The 25,194-nt window shown below is 38.5% G+C and overlaps 1 protein-coding gene across 1 annotated transcript; it reads right to left on the bottom strand.

Annotated features, from left to right (window-relative positions):
- Positions 1–3,935: 3,935 nt before the first annotated feature.
- On the bottom strand, positions 3,936–24,945 carry LOC106909341 (desmoglein-2.1-like). Its single transcript, XM_088005204.1, has 14 exons — positions 24,798–24,945; positions 20,159–20,275; positions 16,818–16,973; positions 15,761–15,905; positions 15,423–15,577; positions 14,565–14,699; positions 13,976–14,158; positions 12,501–12,958; positions 12,267–12,409; positions 10,039–10,260; positions 8,320–8,562; positions 7,270–7,400; positions 6,809–7,081; positions 3,936–5,934 (listed from the first exon to the last, which is right to left on the bottom strand). Exons 1-14 carry the CDS (start codon positions 24,840–24,842, stop codon positions 4,873–4,875), a joined length of 3,468 nt encoding a protein of 1,155 aa, XP_087861330.1. The 5' UTR covers positions 24,843–24,945; the 3' UTR covers positions 3,936–4,872.
- Between the last annotated feature and the right edge of the window lie 249 nt (positions 24,946–25,194).

Genomic DNA, 25,194 nt, shown 5'->3' with positions numbered 1-25,194 from the left:
AGCTCAAAACCATGTGGAGCTCATTTTTATGTGATAGACACCTTCCAAATAGATCAGTCTACAGGGAAAACTTATTCACGAAGAGTGTGTGCCGCAGTTCACAAAAACACTGAGTAAAATTCCAATAGGGAGTTCAATAACATATTTAGCCAAATACATCATGTCTTTTGTTTATTACTGCCATGGTATGTTGAATGATGTGGACCCAAATGAAGCAGGGAAAGGCGTAGGTTCTGAGATGATGTATTCGATAATAATAAAATGAAGCAAACTTACAACAATTGCAAAGTCCAGGGGAATAAAAATCAAACAACAAACCAAACTGGAGACAAGGAGAATAACAAGAAAACAATGGAGAATGATGAGACGAACCAGCGAGTTGTGACTGAGAAAAAGGAGCTTAAATACTGGGAGGTGGAGCCAATAACAGACCAGGGCTGATGAGCTAATTGATTGCAGTGTTAGTAGTTGGAGCAGGAGCCAGGCTGGAGGGGAAGAGAGAGTGTGGCACCGGAAAACTGGGAAGATTCACAGGGGGAACACAGGAGAGTGAGGAAGAGAACAAAGGAAATCATCTTGACCCCTAGAGTAACAACAATAAGCATAGCTAAAAAACACTATGCGGGGCTGAAATAAAGAATCTAACCAAACCAAAATAAGTGACAACTAATAAAACTAGAATGGCCAAGAAGGGTTCAACAAAAGAGAACTAGAACCTAACTGATAAAACTAAAAGAGGAACAGAAAATCACAGAAATAAACAAAACCCAAGCCAAGAATCCAGAGTCCTGACAACTATCTAGCTTATTTTCTGACTTTGTTGATAATAAACATACTGTATATGCTGGTCACTAAAGACTCTTTCCTGTTATCTCTATTTCATTCATTAGCAATCTATTTTTAGAAGATTAAAACATGTTCTGATTTTAAAGCTCAGAAAAGGTCTAAACACTTGTGTTTTAGTTTTAAAATGCACTGATCAACTGAATCAAACATCATATTTTTAACCTGTAGCTTAACTTTGTTCTCTAAAACCCTTATTTGCTCTTTTCTCAAAGATTGTTTGCCCCTGCCAATGCCAAATAGGCTGGTCTGGAGAAAAGAAACTGTGATTATGTATTTTTGCTGTGTACGAAGTGGAAGCTCATAGAAGCTCTTGGAGTCATGCAGAAAAACTGGAGGTTTGGGATCTGTTTCAAGAGACCTCCTGAAGCAAACCCAACCGGTTTCCAACCTGCATCAGCTTGCCTCTGGAGCAGCACAGCTATTATTACACATGAGGGTGACTCACCTGACATCCATGTTTCTGCATTAGGATTTTACAGGGGGGTCCTGAGGTGTCATCAGCTCTTTTTTGATCATGGTAAAGGCTTGCTGCACTTGCTGTCCCGCAACCACAGATAAGACATCCTTGGATCTCTTAAGGGTCATGTTTTCTCCAATAGAGAAAGGAGACACTTCCCAAGCAATTTACTTACCCAGTTTATTTATTTATTTATTTATTTATTTATTTATTTATTGCTAGGTTCCTCCATGCATAAAGCACAATTCAGTCCAGTGTATTTACAACATAAATAAATTAATTTATCACTTTATCAAGACAAAAGAATATCACATATACACCTTATTAGGATTTGCATTAATGTCCGATGCTTGAATGATCTGCACTGTTCCTGTTCTTTGAGAACTCTCATGTCATGAATTAGTGTTAATCCAGCCTCCAGCTGTCTTACAGTCCTTTCCTCAGTCTTTCATCATTTTTTTCATGTGACCTCCCCTAGATGAGCTGGAGGAAACATAGTCCCAGTCCCAGAACACCTCCCCAGGGAGGCGTCCAGGAGGCATCCAACCAGATGCCCGAGTCTCAACTGACTCCTCTCGACGTGAAAGAGTAGTCCCTCCCCGATGACCGAGCTTCTCAACCCAGCTGGAGTAAACTCAATTCAGCCAATTGTATCCATGACCTCATTCTTTCTGTGATGACCATAGATGAGGGTAGGAACATAAATCATTTACCATGCCAGACCGGTACAGCTCCGGCTTCACTCTAGACACTGCATCAATCTGTCTGTCGATCTCCATTTGTTAAAAAGGTCATTATGTAGTACAGTATGAGGGATAATCTGTGAGGAAAAAAATTAATTGCTCTGCCTTTTCCCAGTGCTATCTAGAAACAACCAATCAGAGGCAGGAGGTGGATCTTAGTGCTGTAAATCACAACCTCATGTACAGCCACTCATCCTCTTTTCCTTTTGGGGTGGGCTATGCTACAGCTAGCAGACTGTTGTGAATGCTCAGTGTAATTAGCATAGCTACCAATGATGACAGTTAACAGTTTTCCTGTAACAAGTTGTTTCTCTGCCATTAGCAGAATTGACTGACAGCACTAAGACCCTCCTCCTAGCTCTGATTGGTTGTTCTTGGTCAGAGAGGTGCATTACTTCAGACTGCAAGAGTAGTTCAGGGAGGAGGTGGAGGAGATCCATTTTATCACAGATTGTCTCTCAACAAACTGTTAACATGGTGACAGTTTTAACAAATATGGAAAATAAATAAATAAATTTAATGAAAATGACATACTGCAGCTTTACCAAAATGCAAATACACAGCATTTTTTTTTTTTGAAGTCTGGATAGCTTTATCTATATTTTGCACGTTGCCTGTGACTGTTACTGTTGGGGAGAGACCTTTCAGTAAGAAAAATTAAAAACCTACCTATTTGCATACAGTATGCAGACTGTTGCATGTAAAATTGACTAGCTTTAAATATTATGCTAATATCCATATTGGACCAAAGAAAAGGTAGTTGCAACCTTTAAAATAATGTGACATTTTTGATGGGTCGTAACAGCAGCTGCACAGGGAGGGCCCAATTGTATTTTTTTGTCAATTGTATTTTTTTTTATTTTTGTGAATTTTGATTTTGGGCCACTCTCCCCAATTTTTCATTTCCATCCATCTATTATCCAACATGCTTATCCTTCCGGGTTGCGAGAGGTGCTAGAGCTTATTTCCAGCAGTCAGTAGGCAAGAGGCGAGTTTCACCCTGGACAGCGACACCAATTAACGTATGTTTTTGGACTGTGGGAGGAAACTGAAGTATCAGAAGAAAACCAACCAACGCACACTGAGAACAGTCTCCGGGTCAGGACTTAAACCCAGGACCTACTTGCTGCAAGGCAACAGTGCACTAACTCACAATACATGATCTTGAGGCACTTTACCATACGAGTCAACATGTGTAATATGAAATTTCTTCATCCACTTAATCTATTTTTTCCAGTATTTGGCCCTAAAATTGAACTTCAACAGTAACTTGAAACTGATTCATGTAACAGTTTCTTTTTGTGCCGCTTGTTCGTCTGATTACCATCATCACTTACTGAGACAAATGAAAAAGACAAAAACCAAAAAACACTCACAGATTCTCAAATGACCATTTTAGCTTTCTTTTCTTCTGACACCATGCTGGGTTACTAAGGTTTGCGTTCATCATCTCATTGGAGATAATGCACACAAGCACACAGTATCACAAGGTCCACATATTACTTCAGCGAGTCCTCTTTATTTGACTTCCCCACTAACTGGTCCTTTCCCTGTACCACAGATCTGCTTCATTTCTGCCCTATATCAACACACACTTTTCGATTTAAAGCAAGATTCATGTATTTCACTGACAGCAACTTTTTCAGCTCTTGGAATTCTCTTCCACACCAATTTCCTCTGTGTGAAGGTTAAATAACTGCACCTGTCCTCACAGATTTCCTCCAGATGATATACAGAGTGAAGATGAGCAGCACAAAAGTAAAAATCCAGTTTATCCACACTCAAGACATATGAAGATGCCTCTCAACTGTACCTTGCAGAAAAACATCTGTGTTTTGTGGCTGAGAAAAAAATAGTACAGGGCAGGACAAGGAAAGAAACAAACAGAATTGAACAGTAAAATATCTTTATTATCAAACTTGTTCTTTTGCTGCATCCAATGTTTACAGACATGACAAGCGTATATTTCTTTATTTGAAGTCTCAACATTAATAAACACATTATAACCATAAGAGGAACACCCCTAATTCCAGCATTTAGACTGTTTAATAAGAAAAAGAATTTAACCAACTAACAGAATGGTACTAAATGGTAATAAACATAAAGCATAAATCTGAAACCAGACAAAATGTGTTCTTAATGAAAAAAATCCACCCCATCTGAGTGAGCGAGTGTGAGTGTATGAGTGAGTGTGTAAGACAGTTATTTAATCCCTTGACCAGTCTTGAGCTACAGAAACACAGCATGGATATTTGTAGACAGATAAGATGTCCCAGACAGCATTAAGCTAACAAAAACACAAGCCAGTAATTGCAGCAAATGAATACAATGTGCTCTACATATTGGAATAAACCAGATGGGATTGGCGTTTTGTCTTTCAGCATCATACAAAAGAGAATTCCCATCACTGTTACTGTTAGCTATGCAATAATGGTGCAAGATTTAAAATACAAAGGTTTGTCTTTTGATTTTGTTTTTATAGATGTAAAGGTTAACAGGTATTGTACCACCTTGAATGAGGCCTTACCAATACAGGTACCTCTAATGGTTCCATTTAATTTAGGTCAGGAGAAGTTGAGTGCAATGGTAGAACCTTCTAATGATGTCTTTTAACTACAACTGTATAGTAATTTAGGTAGTGAAAATTTAGAGGTTATGCCAGAACAAAGATTATGGTATTTTAGCTACATAGACTCATAGACTCAAATACTAACTGCAGTACAGCTTTTGACCTTAACACACACCTTACATGAGCTCCCATCACCATAGACCATACCCTATTTGTCTGTTGACCACCTTACAGGCATTATATCTTAGGTCTCCTGACTACTGCACAATAGTTTTATGAATAGTACAGGTTGTCCTGAGTGTGTTGGAAGAGGTGCGACTCTTAGAGCTGCTGGACTCCCCAGCACTGAGGTCATGAACTTTTTGAACCCCAGAGACTTCAGCTGTTTGGAAGACACCTCTTCCATCCTGAAGCTGCTGCCCTATGCTGCCTGACTCCCCAATCTTCATCATTGTCTGACATCCTGACAGCTCATTTAGCATTGTTCCACCTTGAATGAGGCTAGCCTCATTCCCATTTAATACTTTCACTGTTCCTACAGGGACCTGGCCTTCAACAACCATCATATTTTGGGCGCCAGAGAAGTTTCCTGTGTGGACCATGTTGCCAGTGGTTCCTTGTATCCCATTGCTGTCTACCAGAACTGCCCCAAGGCTCTGGGGTTGGGCACTATGCATCATTGTTTGGCCTTGAACAATAACTCCCTGGGATGAGCCAAAGTCAGTGCCATTAACCATTACCATGTGCTGAAGGTTAGGGCCAGATGTTTCTGCTAGTATCATGGCATTCTGAAGTGGCTGCTGAACAACATATTGTATGGGCTGCAGCATGGGTGCAGTGGTGAAATAGACAGGTTGCTGTTGGTTTACAACTAGCATCTGGTTCTGTGCCTTTTCTGTTTGCACTGAGGTCATCCCTTCCCTCACTGTGGCCTTGCTCTCCCTTATTTTAGCTTGCTCAGTTGTTTTACTAGTTTTACTGATTAAAGTCTGAGCAGTTGTGGACTTAGCCGGCTGCACTCTGGATGGCAAGGACATCTCTTGGCTTGTCACCAACTTTGGTACTGACACTTGAATGTTATTTACAGAAGGATTAGGTAGAGGAGTGTCCACCTGTGTTGTCTCTGTTTGGACTATTTTACCTCCACATATCTCAGCAAGTGTTTTAAAGCTTGGTCCAAGATTATTGAGGAACTCCAGGTCATAGTCTTGTTGCAAATTGCTGCAGCAGCCAACGGAGCCAGCAGAGGAGCCAGTGCCTTCATAGTCAAACACCAACATGTGATCTTTTTGCACAATCTTCTCATCTCCACTGGTATGCTGTAGGAAATTAAGAGTTTATTTGTTTTCACATTCATATTAAAAGTGAAAAACAAACCCTCTAATAAGAGAGAGAGAGAGAGAGAGAAAGAGAGAGAGAGAGAGAGAGAAATGCTTGGAGGATGGAACTGTAATGACAAATGTGTATAGGTAGCATGGTTAAAAAAAAGCATAATGTCAATTCAGATTTTACCAGCATTAAAAGAATGAGAAGTATTCAAATAATTTTAATTTAAAAAGTGAAGAGAAACTCCAGGAATTCTACATTGAAAGGTCTGATGATCCCAGCCTACACCCTCTTGCATAACTACTTTATAATTGTCACTTAATCGGTGCCTTTACGCTTTGGACAAATAAAAAGAGGACACTGCTAAAAGCTTTCTTAATAGTTACTCTGATTAGAAGATCCTCCTGATCTAAAACTGCAACACTGTTAAGAGGAATTTAGTATTCCCAGGTCTAATATCTGACTTTCAGAACATGTGGATCATTATTATGTTTACCTTACTTTTATGTATTTGATTAAAGGATGTATTAAAGAATAAAAAACAAATACTTGACATGGTATCAAATCACTAAGCTCAACCTGATTATTATAACAAATGCTGTTTTTGAGGCCATGTACAAAACATTGCACCGCACATATGAAGATGCCTCTCAACTGTACCTTACAGAAAAACATCTGTAAGGCACAGAGGTACCATTCAATGATGTAAGTACTGAGTTGCACTCAGTACTTATATGATGGGAAAAATTAGTATTGCAAGAGCAGCAAATGTTGGACCATGAACAGGAAGGATTGCAGATTTTTGCCTTACATTTGTCCTGCTGAAATGCAAATGATTTAATATTTCTGTGAACATTGATTTCTCACCTTGTTGTAGTATCCTTTCAGGAAGCTGTCTGAAAGCACCATGTCATTGAAACATTCTGTTGCAGCTCCTCCTCTTGACTGTCCACCTTCAGACTCAATGTGAGAGCCACTTTTCTCCCAATAAGACATCCCTAACCCTCCGTCTCTGTACTCACTTGAAGCAGCTTGGTAAACGGCAGCAACAGACTGCTCCATTCCATAAGCTGGACTTGGTACCATTTGTAAAAAGCCCAAGTCAGATTTTTGACTTTGAAGATTATTGTAAGCAGTTTCCTATAAAGGGTCAAAGACGCATTTTTTTTTTAGCACAAAATCTTTATATATTTTTGTCAAATTAGGTCAGAAGCTCAATATACAACTTTCCAATAAATGTCTTTTGAAAGCAAACAAATACTAGGTACAACAAGTACCTAGTATTTGTCTCAAACGTCAAGTCAAGCTTGTAAACATGTTTGTCTCACCGATGGTTGTCCTTGGCCCTCAGTGTTGTATGTCATGAGATATTGTTTTGTTTCAATAGGGATCTTAGCAAAGATGTCACTATAGCCTGACGTACTCCGACACTGGACCAGCATTATGAAACAGGGAATGACTGAAAGACAAAAATATATCATTCAATTAAGAGTATACCAACAGTATGTTCATGTCCCTGACTTCAGCATCTCTCTGCCAGGCTTTCCTATGATACAAGAGCTGTCAACAACAGATGGTGTAACCCAGGACATGGTACTGTGAGGTGTAGTCTCAGCAGTGCACATATCCAACAGTTAGCATTAAGTTTTCCTCTATCTTACTTAAGCGGGTTCACCAGTGTTATTTTTCCAAATATATACATTCTTACATCAGCTGTTGCTGACACTGCAGGTAATGTCATCAGATCAGCTAGTTCTAAACTGTTTCAACAGTTTGCCAGATGCTCTACCTGATAATACACAATGTAAGATTTGCTTTATTCAAATGATCATGAATACCAGGCTGAAAAGCAGAGGAGACCAGGCATTCGCCATCACTGCTCCTACTTACCCTTCAACATTAGATCTGCACATAGTCTTGAACACTTCAAATCACTCCTTAAAACTCATTTTTATTCTTTGGCATTTACATGAGGCCTGACATTGTAATTTACTTGTTCTGTCTGTTTTAATTTGTGTTATTATTCGTATGTGTTATCTGTGGTTTTATGAACACTACACAGCATTTTCATAGCAGTTTCTAAAGTTCATTATAAATAAACTGACACTGACATTGAATAGAATTATTTTTATCATTTCATTTGTTTTTGTTTTCTCAATCATGTTTTCATTTTCATGCCTTGTCTTTTTGAAGCACCATGGGATTTTTACATGAGAAAGGAGCTACATAAAAAACTTGACTTCATGAAGTTTCTTCAGCTCAGAGCTAATTAGAGCTAAGCAGTGTGAGTTCTCTCTGATCATCTCACACGTGCCTCTTAAGCAAGGCCAAAGCTTGTCATCAGTCCTTCGATGATATAAGTACTGAGTTACACTCACATAGTACAGCCAAAAGTCCCAGAAAAAGAAGTCCAATGCCTGCAGGTCCTAATGCTGTTTTTGGCTTCATCAGTTTCATGCCTCCTTTGACTGAACAGTCACCTGTTTCCGTACAGTCACAGGTAAAGACTGTCAGTTTTTGTGGATTTGGACAGGTGAGTTTCTGTTGGTCTTCCACCACAAGCATCAGAACGTTGTGGGAATAATGCAACTCATCAGATGTCGTCAGAAGTACTGCAGTATCTGTCAAATACAACATATTTCACATGCATTATTAAAACTTTCATATTCTAATTTACCTTTAGTCAAGTACAAAGAGCCTAACAGACACATACATTTGAAGAACATTTAGTTAATGAGTTATTATATACTGCTCAAAAAAAATAAAGGGAACATTTCACTTTAATTTTGTGTGTGGCTCCAAATCCAGGCCTCCATTGGTTAATAAATTTGATTTCCATTGATGATTTTTGTGTGATTTTGTTGTCAGCACATTCAACTTTGTACAGAACAAAGTATTAAATGAGAATATTTCATTCATTCAGATCTAGGATGCGTTATTTGAGTGTTCCCTTTATTTTTTTGAGCAGTGTATTTCTGACACACAAAGTCAAATTTCAAACATTGTTTTAAATACAATTTGTCTTCCCATTTGCCAAAGTTCAGCTGCAGTCAGTTACACATGTTAAATGCATAGCTTTTTTTAGCATATTTTTTTTAAAAATAACTTAGAAGGTAATAAAGTCTATTTTAATTGAGTTAACAAAGAACCTGCCTCTCAAGGAAAAAGTGGGACTAAAAAGGATCATTTGCAGTGATGCATCTGAGAGTCTCCAAACCCATTTAAAGAGAAAAAGTCAAGAAGGATGTCGACAAAAACATGTTAGGGAATTGAGCTTATTGTCTCAGTAACAGAAAGTCTGTAAAGTTCAACCCAAATGATTAATACCTCTGGCTAATATAGGTTCAAAATGATCTTTCAAAACAGATGTTTGTTTCTGATTGCAAATGAGACATGAGCTCTTAATAAATAATACAACTCTGGAAACAGAGGATCAGTTTAAAAAAAAGCCTTTCATAATCAATAGAAAAAATCTTTATCGCCACTACAGCAATCAAATTGTTAAAACTATTAAATCCTTACTATTATTAACTATTAAATTATTAATTCCTTACTGTAACTATTAAAAATAAAGCACACAGTAATGAGCTTTGAGGTTGGGAGGCCTCCTTGCCATCACCCTAACAGATTTGTTATCAGACACATCTGTCTGATATTTGTGTGTTTATTTGTCTGTAATCATGAAAACACACATAGATATGTGTGTTTAGACAAAAGTCTGGGCACAAAGGTGGTAAAAGGATTGGGAACTTACTGTGAACACACTGACTACATTATACACCACCTGCAGCCTTTTCTCTTTAGTATTTATCATCTACGTCATAATTCAGCATTCAAATATATGAAATTATGTTACTTTGTTTTCAACAATGCCAACATGTAATCCCTGCAGTCTTTTTTTGTCAAAGCCCTAATCCTACTACTGGCAGTTGAGAAGATGTCACTCATGAAAAACATCATTTCTATGTTGATACTTTTCTGAAAGTCCTGAAATGGGGAACATAAATTTATAAAAACATGACGTGAAGTGATTTTTATTCATATTTGCAGGATTCAAATTTTGTTCACAAATTATATAGCTTCATGTATTATCTTACCATTGTAAGGCCTCATTTTCCAATCTACTGATGTGCTCCCAGGGTAAATGGAAAACTTAAAAGGTGGGCCATTAGGAAATGCATCTTCATCTTTGGCATTAACAATGATCCTCTTGTTGGATTTGCACATAGGTATAAAGTTACTGGTCAGCGTGGGGCAGTGGTCATTGAGATCCTCCACCTGGATGGCTACCGTACCAGTCGCTGTTTTACTTGGCATCCCTGTAATGATAAAGCAAAAATATTTAACCATTAAAAGTATTAGTTTGTCCCTTTTTCTCGGTACCACAGTTAATGAGAGTCTTTGTCCTTTAAATAATGACATATTTTTTCACACTAAAGCAACATTTCCAATGTGTTTATTTATTGGCATTGTAGTGTTTCCTGATTCTGTTTTTTTATTTTATTTATTTATTTATTTATTTTTTCAGAGAAGTAAATGGAGTCTGAAGAACAACAAGACACAATGTTAGAATCTTTAGTTAGTAAAATAGAACCACAACATGTATGTATAGTGTTTTTGACTTATTTACCTTTATTTATCTTAAGCACACAGACAAATGATACTGTCAGTTATAAATGTTTGAAGATTTCACCATTTACTTTTTTGCTGATTATGTGGATCTTGCAAAAAACAAAGAACAAAAACACATTACATGTTAAATTTAGGGCTGCACAGTGGCACAGTATGTAGAGCTGTTGCCTTGCAGCAAGAAGGTCGTGGGTTTGATTCCCAGCCCGGGGTCTTTCTGCATGGAGTTTGCATGTTCTCCCTGTGCATGGTGGGTTCTCTCTGGGTACTCCAGCTTCCTCCCACAGTCCAAAAACATGACTGTCAGGTTAATTGGTCTCTCTAAATTCTCCCTAGGTGTGAGTGTGTGTGTATGGTTGTTTGTCCTGTCTCTCAGTGTTGCCCTGTGACGGACTGGCGACCTGTCCAGGGTGACCCCGCCTCTCACCCGGAATGTTAGCTGGAGATGGACACCAGCAACCCACCTGACCCCGCTAGGGACAAGGGTGTATGGAAAATGGATGGATGTTAAATTTATTTATTAGCACATATTGGCAACAAAATCAGCAGAAGAAGGTAGGAATGAAAGAGATCATTAGCTGACCTAGAGCTGAACCATTAGGTCTAAAATAAAAAGTGTTTACAAAATACTAAACTAAAACGATGACACTAGAGAGGAATCCTCCTGCATCAGCTCTTGTGTTCATTTTGTGTTTCTCCTCTGTCTTCTCAAAGCTCCAGTCGGTTGTGGCAGATGGATGCTCACTGAACCAGGTTCTGGTTCTGGTTCTGCAGGAGGTTTCTTCCTGTCAAACAGAGTTTTTCTACTCCACTGTGGGTACATGTACACTCGATATGAGGGATTGGTGGGAAGTTAATGACACAATGCAAACAATTCAAACAATTCTCTACTATAAAACTATTAACCCAGGGTCCAGACGAGGAAGCAGAGTTGTAGTTAAACACACCTTTCTGCTGTCTATTATTACCATTAGTACCTCACTGAGTGTGTAAACATGTCATTTAGCAACCAACCTTTTTTTCATTTATAATTTACAAAGCGAATTATAAAAATAATATAAAAGTAACTAAATGTGGATGCCTCTCTTTAAAATCCTTATTAATTAATATCTTATTTTGTGATCTTTTATCTTGTCTCATAAACCTGGCTGCAGCAGGTTTATCAGACAACTGAATCAACTCTTTTCTGCTATTGGAGTTTTTAATTTGTTTACCCTAAAAACACTGGTGGAGGTTTGTTGGTCAGAAAGAGAAGTTGTGAACAATGATATTGATTTTCTGCACTGTTTTAGAATAGTAGTCTGCCTGTAGTTTTCAAAATGGCAGCAGAGGAAGTGGGCTAGGGGTTTATGTTGCTTTTGTACTCTGACTGTGGCTTCCTCCCACAGTCAGTACCTGAAGAAAACCCACCATGCACAGGGAGAAGATGCAAACTCCATGCAGAAAGACCCCAGGCTGGGAATCAAACCCAGAACCTTCTTCTTGCTGCAAGGCAACAGCTCTACCAACTGCGCCACTGTGCAGCCTGCGATTAACTTCACCATGACAATTTAAACTTACAGTGGGTAGATATTTAATAATTAGATATTTTTCTCATCTCAATTTAAAGGAGCAAGGGAACAGGTATATTCTGGCATTCCTACTTAGTTCTTTAATTGTGTCCCAATATGATAAACCTTAAGTAATAAAACAGTACCTTCAGTGATGCAAAGTATTTCAGCCATGTACACCCCATTGATCAGGAATGGGGACTCCCTGTCAGGCATCTTGTTCAGTTTGATGTCAGCTGTCTTGGGGTCAATGCTGAGCCAGTTCTGAGGGTCTGAGCCTTTTAAATATCTATGCATCATAAACAGAGAAAATTTTGAGTCCATAAAAACTGAAGCTGTAATTTCAAATTTATAAGCTTTGTGTTTGTTTATACACTGACTTGACATCCTCTGCTGGTTTCCCAGTATCTTTATCAATTGCAGGATAACTGGCAATCACTTTATTTACGTCGATGGGCGTTCCCTCCTTGATGGGGATAGGTTTGACTTTGGGTTCAAAATGTGGTCCTTCTGGTTGGTTTTTTACGTTGATTTTTATTGGATAGGTTTTAAATTTGCTACCCCAGGCACCACCAGTCCCGCTAGCACCACTGGCACCACTGGCACCACTGGCACCACTGGCACCAATGGCACCACTGGCACCACTGGCACCAATGGCACCACTGGCACCGCTGGACCCACTGGCACCGCTGGACCCACCGGCACCACCGGAACCACCGGCTCCTCCTCCAAAACCTATATTAGCTCCACCAGCTGAACCAGACCCATCAACCAGTGGAGCCTTGTTCCGCACTGCTAGCCCTAGATTCATATCTTTTACATCCTCAAAGTCAACAGGCTGAAAAAGGAACAGAAAAATAGAAACTTAGTTAAAACACTATTTACAGTGTGATTCACTGCATGCGTGGATAAACTATGTTTTTCTTGTCAGTTGAGACTATACAGTTATAATTCTTTATAATCTATGTGCATTAGTATTTGTGTAAGAAATTAAGCTTCTGTTCAACAGTCACTCAATACAAACAGGATTTTCTTTTGCAAACACAGTTACTGTAATCTGATCAGTGACTGACCGGCTTTAATGAACTGGATATAGACACATGTGACATGCAGAATAAGGCTTCTTTTGGTAGCTACATTTAGAGAAATTATGTTTCAAATACATCATTAATTTTGTCTTTGGGAGAAATAAAAGTGACTTAGTAGAAAACAAAAGTAGTTATGTGATTACTCAATTGTTTTACCATTAACATATAGAAATATACTCAGTTTAGAGACAAACATGGCAGCATGACATGTTTGTCAAATGTATCAGAGTGTGTGCTATAAATGGTGACATGTTGCAGTGACTCAGGAATTTGTGTTTGTCTTGGGAAGGGATTCATATTCGTGAATGAAACATTATTATGGGCATTTTTAGTTATGCCCAAAATTATTTATACAACTAGCAAATTTGGGTAAAATATTATTTTCATTCAACAAATAAGTTTGTCCTTGACAGGAAACGAGACCATAATCCAAAAACAATGTAAATAGAATATCAATATAGATATTGACATTTTATGAAAAAAGTATCTTAAAAAATAATTTATATACGCCTATAAAAGGTGGCTAATAAGGCAATAAAATCTTTATTAGCCCTCCAAGCCTTCAGCTCCCTCCAGGTTCTCTATTAGCTTCATGTCTGGACTCTGGCTGGGTTACTCCAAAACACTAAAGTTCTTTCCATTCACAAAAAACATCCCAGTCAAATAAAAAAATACTTTTAATTCCTCAGGGTTATGAATAATTTTGGCCTTAACCAAAGGCCAACGTTATTTGACGTTTATCCTCTGGGTAAAAAAATGTATAATACCTTTTCAAGAAACAGGATACCCTCGTTGGTGTTAGGATCAGTTTTTATGCTGAAATATCCATCTTCATTGCCTTGGACGATTTCAAAAACAGCTTCCCAGTTGTCCTGATCAATGTCCAGATCATTTGCTTTGATCCTCATCACCTCAACACCAAATGTGTTCTCTTCAATGTCTCCTTCATACTGTTAAAAAAAACAGTAAAACATGTTTTTCTCCAGTAATATTTATTTAAACAGAAAATTTTTTCATCAGAAATTCTTTGACTTGAATATGTGACCAGAAAATGTTGGCTTAGATTTTCAGTTATTGTCACGGAAGATGCTTGATAACAAATAACTGTCCTATAATATCAAAAATCATCATCATGTTCTTAGAGTGAACCCAACAACTAACAGGAAGAAGGTGGTCATGGTCCCACCTGTAAGAAGTCTGACACTAAGGAAGGAAATATTTTGTTACTGAAGCACATAGAGGCAGTAACATCAATACTGCTGTCCAGTCCACAACAATTATAATATCTGAAAGCCTCAATAGCAACATGTTCTAACTGCTCCAATATAAATGATAAAAACTTAATGAAATATTTACTGCTTCGCTTTCCAAAGTTGGGGGATTGTCATTCACATCCCGAATGTTGATAGTGACAGTGGCTGTTGCAATGTGTCCCTGTGGTGCACCGTCCATATCTCGACCAGTCACTGTCAGCAGGACTGTTTTTTCTTCCTGAAAAAAAAAAAGATTTTTTGTTACACTAACAAATCAAAGGTGAGTTTATTTTTATAGCACCATGTATGCACATGGTAATCCGAAGTGCTATACAAAAAAAATCCAAATTTAGTCATAAATCATCAGCACTCAAGCCAACAGCTCATCAGTGAGACACTCTGATCAAATGGTTTTGTAAACAAAATGTTTTCAGTTCTGATTCAATGGTACCGACAGTTTAATGGTACCGACAGTTTAATGGTACCGACAGTTTAATGGTACCGACAGTTTCTGCACATCTCAGGCTTTAGAGGAAGTTGGCTCTAGATGTGAGGGGCATAGAAACTAAACACTGTCTCACTTTGTTTAGTTCTGGTACTAAACACTTGTGTCAAGTGGGACACAAGGAAAAAAAACTTTTGTGACATGTGAAGTCGTTCACAAATTAAACAAACGTTATGTGAAAATTTATGGAATCAGCTGCAGAAAGTTGTCCAACAGAACCAAAGAGGCGATGGCAGACCTTCTGAGACTGACCCCTGGTCAATGCAGCAATCAGGGAAATGTTTTCCTGTATCAAAGCAGCTGTTCTGGTACTAACCATAAAGTCTTAGATTTTGAAACAAATACATTTCCCCTGCTAAAAGTCTATTATGTTTACCACACACACAAACATACACACCACACCTGTAAAATATCAAAATAACAAGAAACAAAGGCAGCTGTTGGTGGAGTTCATACTTCTCTGTCCAAGTTATTTTTGACATAGATTGTGCCATCTTTGTCCATCCTGAACCAATCACGAGGTTCCTGCCCTATGATGTAGTAGGCGATCTTAGTATGAGGCGTTCCGTCTTCATCTTTATCAGTGGCGCTAATTGTGATTACTGAAGTCCCTGTAAAAACAGTTTTAAATGAAACCAAAGTGGAAGAAAATGGTTACTTTTGATAATATTTAGTACAAAAGTTGACCAATACATTTAAAATGGATTTAAAACATTGATTCAAAAGTGGATGATTTTTCCATTTCCAATTTGCATTTTTATTGTTTTATGAGTTTTTATATGTACCATACTGACCTATAGGACTACGCTCGTCCACCTCAGCTGTCAGCACCGATGACTCAAATGTCGGACCGTTGTCGTTCTCATCTACAACCTTAATTTGCAGGTCAATTTTTGCCTCTGCTTCAGTGCCATTTGGGAATTTAGCAAAACCAGCGAGCTAAAACAGATGAATCAGAGTCTTGTTGTATTTGTCATACTTAGAAAACGGAGATATTCAGAGTTGAAATCAGTTCCCTGTTCCAGAACTTCCACGTTCACAAATGAGAGGAAACAATGTGATGTGATGTAATGTGTGTGTTCTGCAGAGGGTGCACAATATTTAGTTGATTTCCTTGCAGTTGTACATGTTCAGGGGGCAGTGCTGTCTCACCGAAGCAGCTGTGGGAGTGGTGGCGGTGAACACAGCTCCTTCACTTTTTATGTGTCAAAACTCTTTGTGCACTGACAGCCGAACTGTTTCAACAGACAAGCTGCTGCATTAAAATGCTCCCTCAAAACTTTAAAAAGAGACAGTTTTCTATTTATGGTCAAATCTGTTGGCTGAAACTTTTGAGCAGATAAGGTGAAAATGTGTAAATTTACAGCCCACTAGAATATATTTAAATAAGCAAGTATAAAAAGGTGTCACTTTTTATTCATCTATTTTTTTTACTGTCATGTTAGAAAACATTCCTAAATTGATCCTCTCAAATGGGACACCATATGAAAAAATGAAAGCTGAAAAGTGATAATATTCATGATTTTTCTGTATATTGTTCCAGAAGCTCAGAGACATCTTAACAATCATGCTCTGTCAGACGCTTCTTCAGATCGACTGCAATTCTAAGCGCTCAGGTCATTCAAGCCCCAAACACAATCTCAGTATAAAATACAAACTTTAATTCTAAAACGAATCATGTGCCATCTATGTTATGTGGGAATACCAGTGCATGTAATGAGGGTAAATAGTTCAGTTAAAGCTGAGCCAGATTGGAGCCTTATTATCTCTTATTGTACTGTATCTGGAAATCATGTAAGTTTTTTTGTTCACATTTCACACAGATTATTTCAATTACAGCTGAAAACTTACTTTGTATAGGGGAATCTCCTCCCTGTCAAGCTTCCTGGTCACTCGAACATTTCCATTATGAGGGTCAACCACAAACACATGAAAAGGAGGCTGGTTTGCGCCGATACCCTCTAAGGAGTAAATAACATTTGTTCCAATCTGTCGGTCTGATCGGATCTGAAACAGAAGCAGACTCAATGATTTCACTGCGCTGAAAAGCAGAACAAATGGCTCTGCATGTTAATACAGCAGGAGCAAACTTGACCTAGTATCTACCCTTTCACCCAGCTCAGTCACTGACTGATTTGAGTCAGGAAAGACATTGTGTTCACCTGATGGCTGTACCCAGGGGCGAAAGTAGTTTTAAATTTTTGGGGGTACTATTATAACTATTTCTTTGTGTGTTTGGAGTTTCTGTGCTGATTAAATTTTTGCGAAGCAATAAATGCTGGGTAGCTGGTAACACTTTATTTGAAGGGGTGTAGATAAGACTGACATGACACTGTCATGAACATGAAGAAGTCTTTATGAATGTTTATGACAGTTGTCATGAAGTCCAAGGCAGGCAAAGACTGAAGCAATACCTGCTAAACCCAAATATACGGGTCTGCAGGGTACTTCATATGGCTGGTGCAGATGGTGTTCCTCACAACTTGAAAATCTACACAGGGTCAAATCTACCAGATATGGGAGCTGGTGGAAATGTTATCCTTTGCTTGGCTCAAATTCTACCAAAAAAAATCAGAACTACAAACTCTTAAAAAAAGAACCTGCAGCCCTAAGTCCTGTCACTGATGTGAATCTGGTCACTACAACCCATAGATAATCAGATAAACAGATGGTGATTCCCAGGTACGCCAATAATCAAGTGCCAAAAATGTGATATACACTTTTTTTCCATCAGCAAGGAATTCCTTCCTGATGTTTAACATATAATAGGGAATAAGACTGATTTCAACATCCTTAGTGATTCTAACTCTGCCAAACATACACATGTACAAACACACAAATGCTTGTTTTAGTAATTTGCGCAAATGTACCATTCATTAATGAAAGTTAGTTGTTTATTTTATATTTGGTGAGTTGGAACCATGTCTGATTTATTTTTGTCAAAAAAAAGTTTTTTTTATGAATATAGTTTTTGTTTGATTTCTATTTCATTTCTTATAATCACTGTAGAAAACTTGGCGTTTTAGACCCCTTGTAGTGTAATGTTGCCCTGAGGCAACAAACCCAAATCCGGTTCCTGGAGGTGTCAGGGTCCAATTTTATGATTGATATGTAATTAGGGACCAACAAGCTCCCAAAGAATGCAGGAAAATATTTTTTTCCCCCAAAAAATAAAAAGTCATGCCATAGAGGGTTAATTAACACAAAGCTTTAGCCTGTTATAGCCGCCAGAGAGAAACTTGATGTGTGAATCAAATATAAACTGGAGATCCGCTTTTATTTTGAAAAGAGAGCGCCATAACTTGTGCTGTCGCGCACGTTAAAATATAGTGCTGGCTTTACTGCCATTTCTGAAGAGACGGCTAGCTTTATCCCACTGATAGATGGGGTTTCCGATGCTGGCTGTCGGCTCCTAAACACTTCTGATAATGCTGACATTACTTTTGGAGCGCTAACGATGTCATTTAAAATATTAGTTGCCTCTGTGAGTTGCTGCCGCTCAGCTATTTTTATGTCCGTGAAAACCCGCCTACTCCTGCCTGGGGTCCAATCAGAAACTGAAATTTTAAGTTAACTTACGTTGTAAGAGAGTTTGACTGTGAGTGTAAGAGAGTTTGTAAGTTTTGGCCCATGGGGCCTCTCATAGATTTGTGATACCTTTGACAAAAAAGCTTAAGTCTATGAAAGCAGTGTAGCAGTTTTGCTAATGAGGCAGCTTATCAAGATTCAGCCAAAGTAATAAAATAACAAACTGCAGTCTGATGTTTATTGTGAATATGTTTCTTCTTATTGAGCAGTGAATGCACAAAAAAATTGTATACATGTCTTTTGCTTTAAGTATTTACTTACTGGAAGGTTTTTGTTTGTACTGCACAGCCACAGCTAACAGCTAACTCCTCACTTTAGCGCAGTGGATCTTAACCTGAGTTTGATCGAACCCCAGGGGTTCGGCGGAGCCTCTGCCGCGGAGGTAAAGACACACTTATGTAAAGTCGTAATGACGCCCCGCTTTGCCATCACTTGCTGCAGAGGATCACGTTACATTGCTTAGCCAATCAGTGCTGCGGAGGAGCAGTGATTGAAGGAGCTCCACTCTCAGCATGGATTTGAACTTGTGTCTTTATAAATAAAGACATAAGTTCAAATCCATGCAATCCAGCAAAGCTCAACGTTTTTACCAAATTCTGTAGTTTTCGGTGTACTTCTAAATCTGCTCCTTAGTCGCATCTTTTCGGGCCTGCTACTGCCTCTAGTGGCGTGGGGGTGGTAACACAACTAATATAATTACATTACTAAATCAGAATACCACAGTCTTTATTATTTATTATTAATTTTTCATTCTCTTAAGAATGTAGAGCTAATTAATTGGTCTAAACAATACCTTAAAGTGGTTCCAGTTTCTCTCGATGGCCAACTTGTTGAAACTGTGGCAAATTTTAAATACCTTGGGTCATTCCTGGACAGTCAGCTCAACTTTGCTGAAAACACTGACTATATCTTTAAGAACTGTTCTCAGAGACTCTACCTTTTAAGAAGACTTGGTGATCTTGGGGTGACCCAACTAGACTCTGAGAGTCTAGTGATCTTGGGTCACCCCTATGTCTTGAATTTGGAGGAAAAAAAATCATATTTTATTTATCACTACAGAAGGGTTCAGTGAATGCGCATATGAAACTGGTGGGTTTGGTACCTCAAACCCACAGCTCTGCTGTTGCTCCTCATACACTTTGGATTGAACCATTGTTCCAATAATGGTAGGGGGGGGGGAGCTAAAAATTTTTTTTTTTTTCTGAGATAAATGGCAAATGTATTTAATTCTGTGTTTCTTTTGCCTTTTCATATTGATATTATTTAAATGCAAACGTTTCTTGAAATATTTTTTTGGGGGGGACAATTCTGGAATTTTGGGGGGGACAGCCGCTCCCCTCTCTTGCAGGTACTGCGTACCCCGCTAAATCTTTTAGGGGTACAGTACCCTACCGTACCCGCCTACTTTCACCCCTGGCTGTACCTGCTGAAAATAGACCACTGTCCACTCAGCAGCAGTGCTTGTTCTGTCTTTCCAGACAAAATATTCATTATAACTTAAACAAAAAAAAAACAAAAGCAACATAAATCAATCTAATTTACCTGTGATTCTCTCATGATACACCAAAATGTCTGAATCAGTGAGGTATGTTTGAGTCTCTTACCTTGGCAATAAATTCCTTTTGAGTGTAGTCTTGATTTTCCGTCAAAGGTACTGGAGGGAGAACCCACTCTCTTTTATAACGCAACAGATGAGTTCTTACCACAACAACAGCCTGAATCTGTGAACAGAAGAAAAATCCAGCAATTAATCATTTCCAACAAAAAAAAACGATGGGTTTTTAACTTTTTCCTCTTTCTTTAGAGCTTTTTTTTTTTTGCTTATACAGTACTGACAGCTCAGAATGATACTGCCTGGACTTGTTGGTGCACTTCACCAGGGAAAAATGCAAATAACAGGAGGTATGTGAGTTTGCTGGGAGAAGTGATGGTTAGAAAGTCAATGGCTTCTGAGGGAAAGGATCTACAGTAGCAATCCTTACACTCCTAGGATGTCGCAGTTTGTCACTGAAGAAGATCTCCAGTTCAGCAACAGCTTCATGCATGGGATGGGAGACATTGTCCACCAATAATGTTATTTTCCACTAAAGTTCTTCTGTGTTATGTATTAGCACTTTGAGTTGCCTTTGACTGGAAGGTGCTATGTAAAGTTTTTTGCCTTTCTTGTTTTCCATCACCTGCACTGGATTGTATCCTAGAATGGCACTGGCCTTTCTGGTGAGTTTTTTTTAACTGCTTCCTCTTGGCTGTAGATAACATGTTTTTGCTGCTGCAACATGCTACATTGTAGTAGATGGCTGAAGCCACCATAGAGCCAAAGAAGGTCCTCAGCAGCACCCACTGCGGGAAAAAAGACCTCAGCCTTCTCAGCAGGTAAAGTCTGCTCTGACCCGAGGCAGGGCGTCTGCGCAAGATTTTAAAAAGTCCTTGCATACTGAATGAAATTTTGTCGGCCAGGATGTTAACTCGACTTTATGATTCTCATCAACAAGTGGCTATGATTCATGTTGATTAGCTAATAGAAGCAAAGCTGAGACTGGAACAATGACAATGGAAATGGCTGAGAAAGGCTCACTGAAAGCAAATCCACTCAGAACATTTTGAATAGCAATTATGGCAGACTCCACTGGATGGCTTTCTATAACAAAGACCTGGAACATTCAGGTAGCTTGCTCCACAAACCATTCCCTCTCCAGAGAGGTGCAGCATGTGACGTTCCAGCCACAGACCTCTTGATCAGTGTTCAAGACCACATCATTCAATGACTCTGACTTCTGAATAAGGAAGACTCAGAACAAACACAGCCTGTGAAAAAGTACCATGAGTGCTCATGTAGAAGTAAATATTTCTTATAGTCCCAGATGTTACAAACCAACGAGTGTAAAAAGAACATTAGGGACAGCCCTGACCACGAAACTCTCATATAACAACAGAGTCTTCTGTTAGGCGCTTCTTCAGATCTCCTGTAATAGTAAGCGCTATGGAAGATATAGCGCTTCCTGCCCACAACCATCAGCATCTATACAACAATTAATTGAAGAAACTTAGAAAATGTAAAACAACGATCAATTTCAGTTTGGGATTAATGAACTATTTCTGAATTTAAATTGCATTCCATGTCTAAAGCACTGAGATCTATGTGCTTTACACAAGGATTTGGTTAGAATAAACCATCCCTGCTGTCAATTCAAAATACTACAAGCCCTAAACTGACTCTTGGTTTCTTTGAATATTAATATTGTCTGACTTTGTTTCTAGAGGTGTGCCGATCGACCGGCCACCGATCATAATCGGCCGATTTCCGTGAAAAGTGTATGATCGGTGATCGCCAATCACGATCTCTTGTTGCCGATCACACAAACTGATCACCTGCATCTCATTTCGCAGCCTGCCTGTGCAGCTGGTCTCCTCTTTCCTTCACACTGCGCAAACGCGCAGCAACAAATCCTAAGCACGTGGGGTGACGCACGTCAAAATGCATCAACACGACGAATCTAATATTAGATAATACTTATCTAATAAGTGAGGAGTTTGGCTACATTCACTGCAGTAAAAAAGACATATGGAGGATCACATAGCAGGTAAAGCAGCGCACAGCTACAAACAATCACCCGGATTAGCATGACGGTCAGAAAGCTAAACAAATAACCTTTAAAATGATTTAAGTCTTCGAGCTGCGAAGTCAGACGCTGGTTCTGCTCTCACTGTTGAACCGCTGCTACGCTACAGGTAGTAATATTTCACAGACGGAGCTTCGCTTCTGTTCCACCTGGTAGTGAGTCTCACCGAACCTCTGCTTAAAGCTGCAGCATCTAACTTAAAAAATACATTTTACATACGTATTAAAACTTTCGTTGTCCTAACATGAGACAGATAATCTCTAAAAAAATAATCGATCTCCTCCCTGTTCTGCATAATTACTCCGCTCAGTCAGAAACAGCCAATCAGAGCTAGCAGTAACCAGCTAGCCGCCATGCTATCAGGAAGTTTTCATTCAGTAACTCTGGATTGTTTATTGTAAGGAACCTGTTTTTGCCTTTGAATGCTAAGTTTTATACTTGATTTTTTTTGGCAATGTTGAGAGGTTTTATTTTGGCTCTTTGCATTATTTAGCCTCTTCAGAGCCTCCATATGTTATCAATCTGTTAAAGATGGTATTACCGATAGCAGTACAATTTGCACAATACCTGTTTTGTTTTGTTCTTGGAAAAAGTTATTAAAAACAAGTTTTTGTCTAATGATTCCTAATTTATGATTCCTTTTTCCACATAATGTAACCGGTAGTGCTTATGATTAAAACAAAAATAATAATTATATGATCGGTATCGGTGATCGGCCGGGATCCGCCCTCATGGGTGATCGGAATCGGAATCGGCTGGAAAAAACCTGATCGGCACATCTCTAATTGTTTCTATTGTTTATTTCATTCTGTAATAAAGCATTTATTGTAGCTATAACAGCCATGCTGCCAATGGTTAAAATCAGTTAAATTAAACTGAACTGAATTCAATTCAGTTTGCTTATAGCACGGCATGTTATTTCCACGCATTTAATAGAACAGCCCTAATTCCAATTCAGCTATACATACAATATTACTTTACAATAAATCCTAACAGTCATGGTTGTTAGGAAAGCTCTCAACTCTCCTTGCTTGGTTCTGGTCCAATGCAGCAGGCAAACATTCTACTGAATACTTCCGTTGTTTGGCATTTTTAGCTACATGGAAAATAAAATGAGATGTTCAAGCTCGTTGATAATTATTTCCTCCTGCTCTGAACTCGTAATAATTGTTCCATGATTACTGTGTTTACTACACTGTTATAATCCACACAAATGATAAAACACCACGATGTATACTGCAGTGGCAGGTGTCTTGTGGACTTTGAAGGGTCTGTGCAAAAACAAACATTGACCGACTGTGCTGGGCACTTAGGTCCCCTTTTAGAGACACTTGTTAAATTTTAATTTACTGACTTGGCTTGGAATCTCTGTATGACTGGACTGAACCGACTCTTTTTGTAAAGTGCCTTGTGTTGTGAATTAGCACTATAAAATAAAATGAATTGAGTCTAACTAAACTGTAGAAAACAAATGCTAGTTGGTGAAATTTCACGTCAAATAAAATTTCACCATTTTTTAAATTTTATTTTGCTAGTCAACTAACTGGTGTAATATCATTACAAGAGCTTGCCATAGAAGCCAGGTCTGGTTGCTATATGATATGTCTTGTCATGACACAATGGAAACGCAGCATTGTTGACAGTAGAACCAGACAGTTGAAGCCAGAAAGAAACATGAAAAAGAAAATCTTTTGAAGGTTCCAGGACTATTTTGTTATACTGTGGGAACATGATCATGACATTCTAATGTGAAAAACATAGCTTGAGGGATGAACTTTTTACATTATAACTACATTTTTGTCTTTGATTTGGCGTCATCAAAGTTTCTGTTCTGCAATTAATCTATTTTTCTGAGACCAAAATTACAAATATCAACACATTTTTATTTATTATAGGATGTTGCTTAAAGGCAATGCAACAGATAGAAACATTTAATTAAATGCTGGCCACTTGCAGTTACAGAACATGGCCTGATCCTGAAAATGTCTCTCACACTTCAAGAAGCTTGAACCTAAGTAATAGTAATTAGTAATAGTAAGACAATAAAAACATAAAATTATGAGATCAAAGTCATAAAATTACGAAAATAAACACGTGCTTGAATAAAGCAATAATATTACAAGAACGAAGTCATAATATTGTATGAGAATAAAAACTAAATAAAAACGCACTTTGGGGTCGCCAAAGTGCGTTTTTATTTAGTTTTTATACTAAATAAAACTACTGTATTCTGGTCATATTATCACTGTTCAGATAATTGCGACTTCATTCTCTTAATGTTGGCTTTACTTTCGAAATATGACTTTATTCCCATATTATTACGAATTTATTCTCATTTCATTAATCTATTTTTATGGCCCCAATACTTCGTAAAGTGAAGATAATAATGAACCCATCGTTCTGTAAATCAGCTCATGCCAGCTCATCAGATTTTAGGACTGTCAGCAGTTTTTTGGGATTTTTTTCGATTAGTTTCTTTAGCACGTCAGAGTGTGGGGTGTTGATACAGACCAACGCCCTTTGCGCGCGATGTAAATTAAAGCCGTAGGTTTCTACCTGAGAAAAACAGGGTTTTTGATTTTACAAGGTAACTCTAAAATACACATAATACATCTGAACTCACCCCAAACAAAAATAACACCAACGATGACCGGGACAGTCGAATCATGATAACTGGAAGGAGTCCAATGGTTCCAGTAAGCCCACAGAGTCCGCTCGCGCTTGTTGTTCGTCTGGTCCGATCAGGTTAAGGAAGGACACTTTAACTGGAAGGGAGATTTCACACCGTGCCAAAAGGTTTCCACGCCCCCACTCAAGCTAAGGTAGGTGTGGGGTTACCTGATCCTGGCGTGAGAGAACAACAAACATGCCGTTTCATGACTTCTCCAGAAGTCTGCTGATTGCAGATTCCCAGACAGACAGGCTCACACAGAATTTTATTAACAGCCTGGGGCCAAAACTGGGCTCCTAGAGAGAATGAGTCACCTTAGCAACTCTCGTTTTGTTTTAATCTCAACTGT

Source organism: Poecilia mexicana, unplaced genomic scaffold, assembly GCF_051168715.1.
Source record: "Poecilia mexicana isolate PSO_F unplaced genomic scaffold, ASM5116871v1 scaffold_4, whole genome shotgun sequence".
Lineage (NCBI taxonomy): Eukaryota > Metazoa > Chordata > Actinopteri > Cyprinodontiformes > Poeciliidae > Poecilia > Poecilia mexicana.
Note: the sequence above shows the minus strand (reverse complement) of the source record. Positions and strands in the feature narration are given on the sequence as shown.

Bases quoted from the DNA above. Each gene is read 5' to 3' on its own strand.
- LOC106909341 (XM_088005204.1), bottom strand. From the start codon at position 24,842: ATGATTCGACTGTCCCGGTCATCGTTGGTGTTATTTTTGTTTGGG. The intron at 20,276-24,797 runs GTGAGTTCAGAT...TTCTGTTCACAG, and splicing joins TGGTGTTATTTTTGTTTGGG to ATTCAGGCTGTTGTTGTGGT. The intron at 12,410-12,500 runs GTCAGTGTATAA...TATGATGCATAG, and splicing joins AAACCAGCAGAGGATGTCAA to ATATTTAAAAGGCTCAGACC.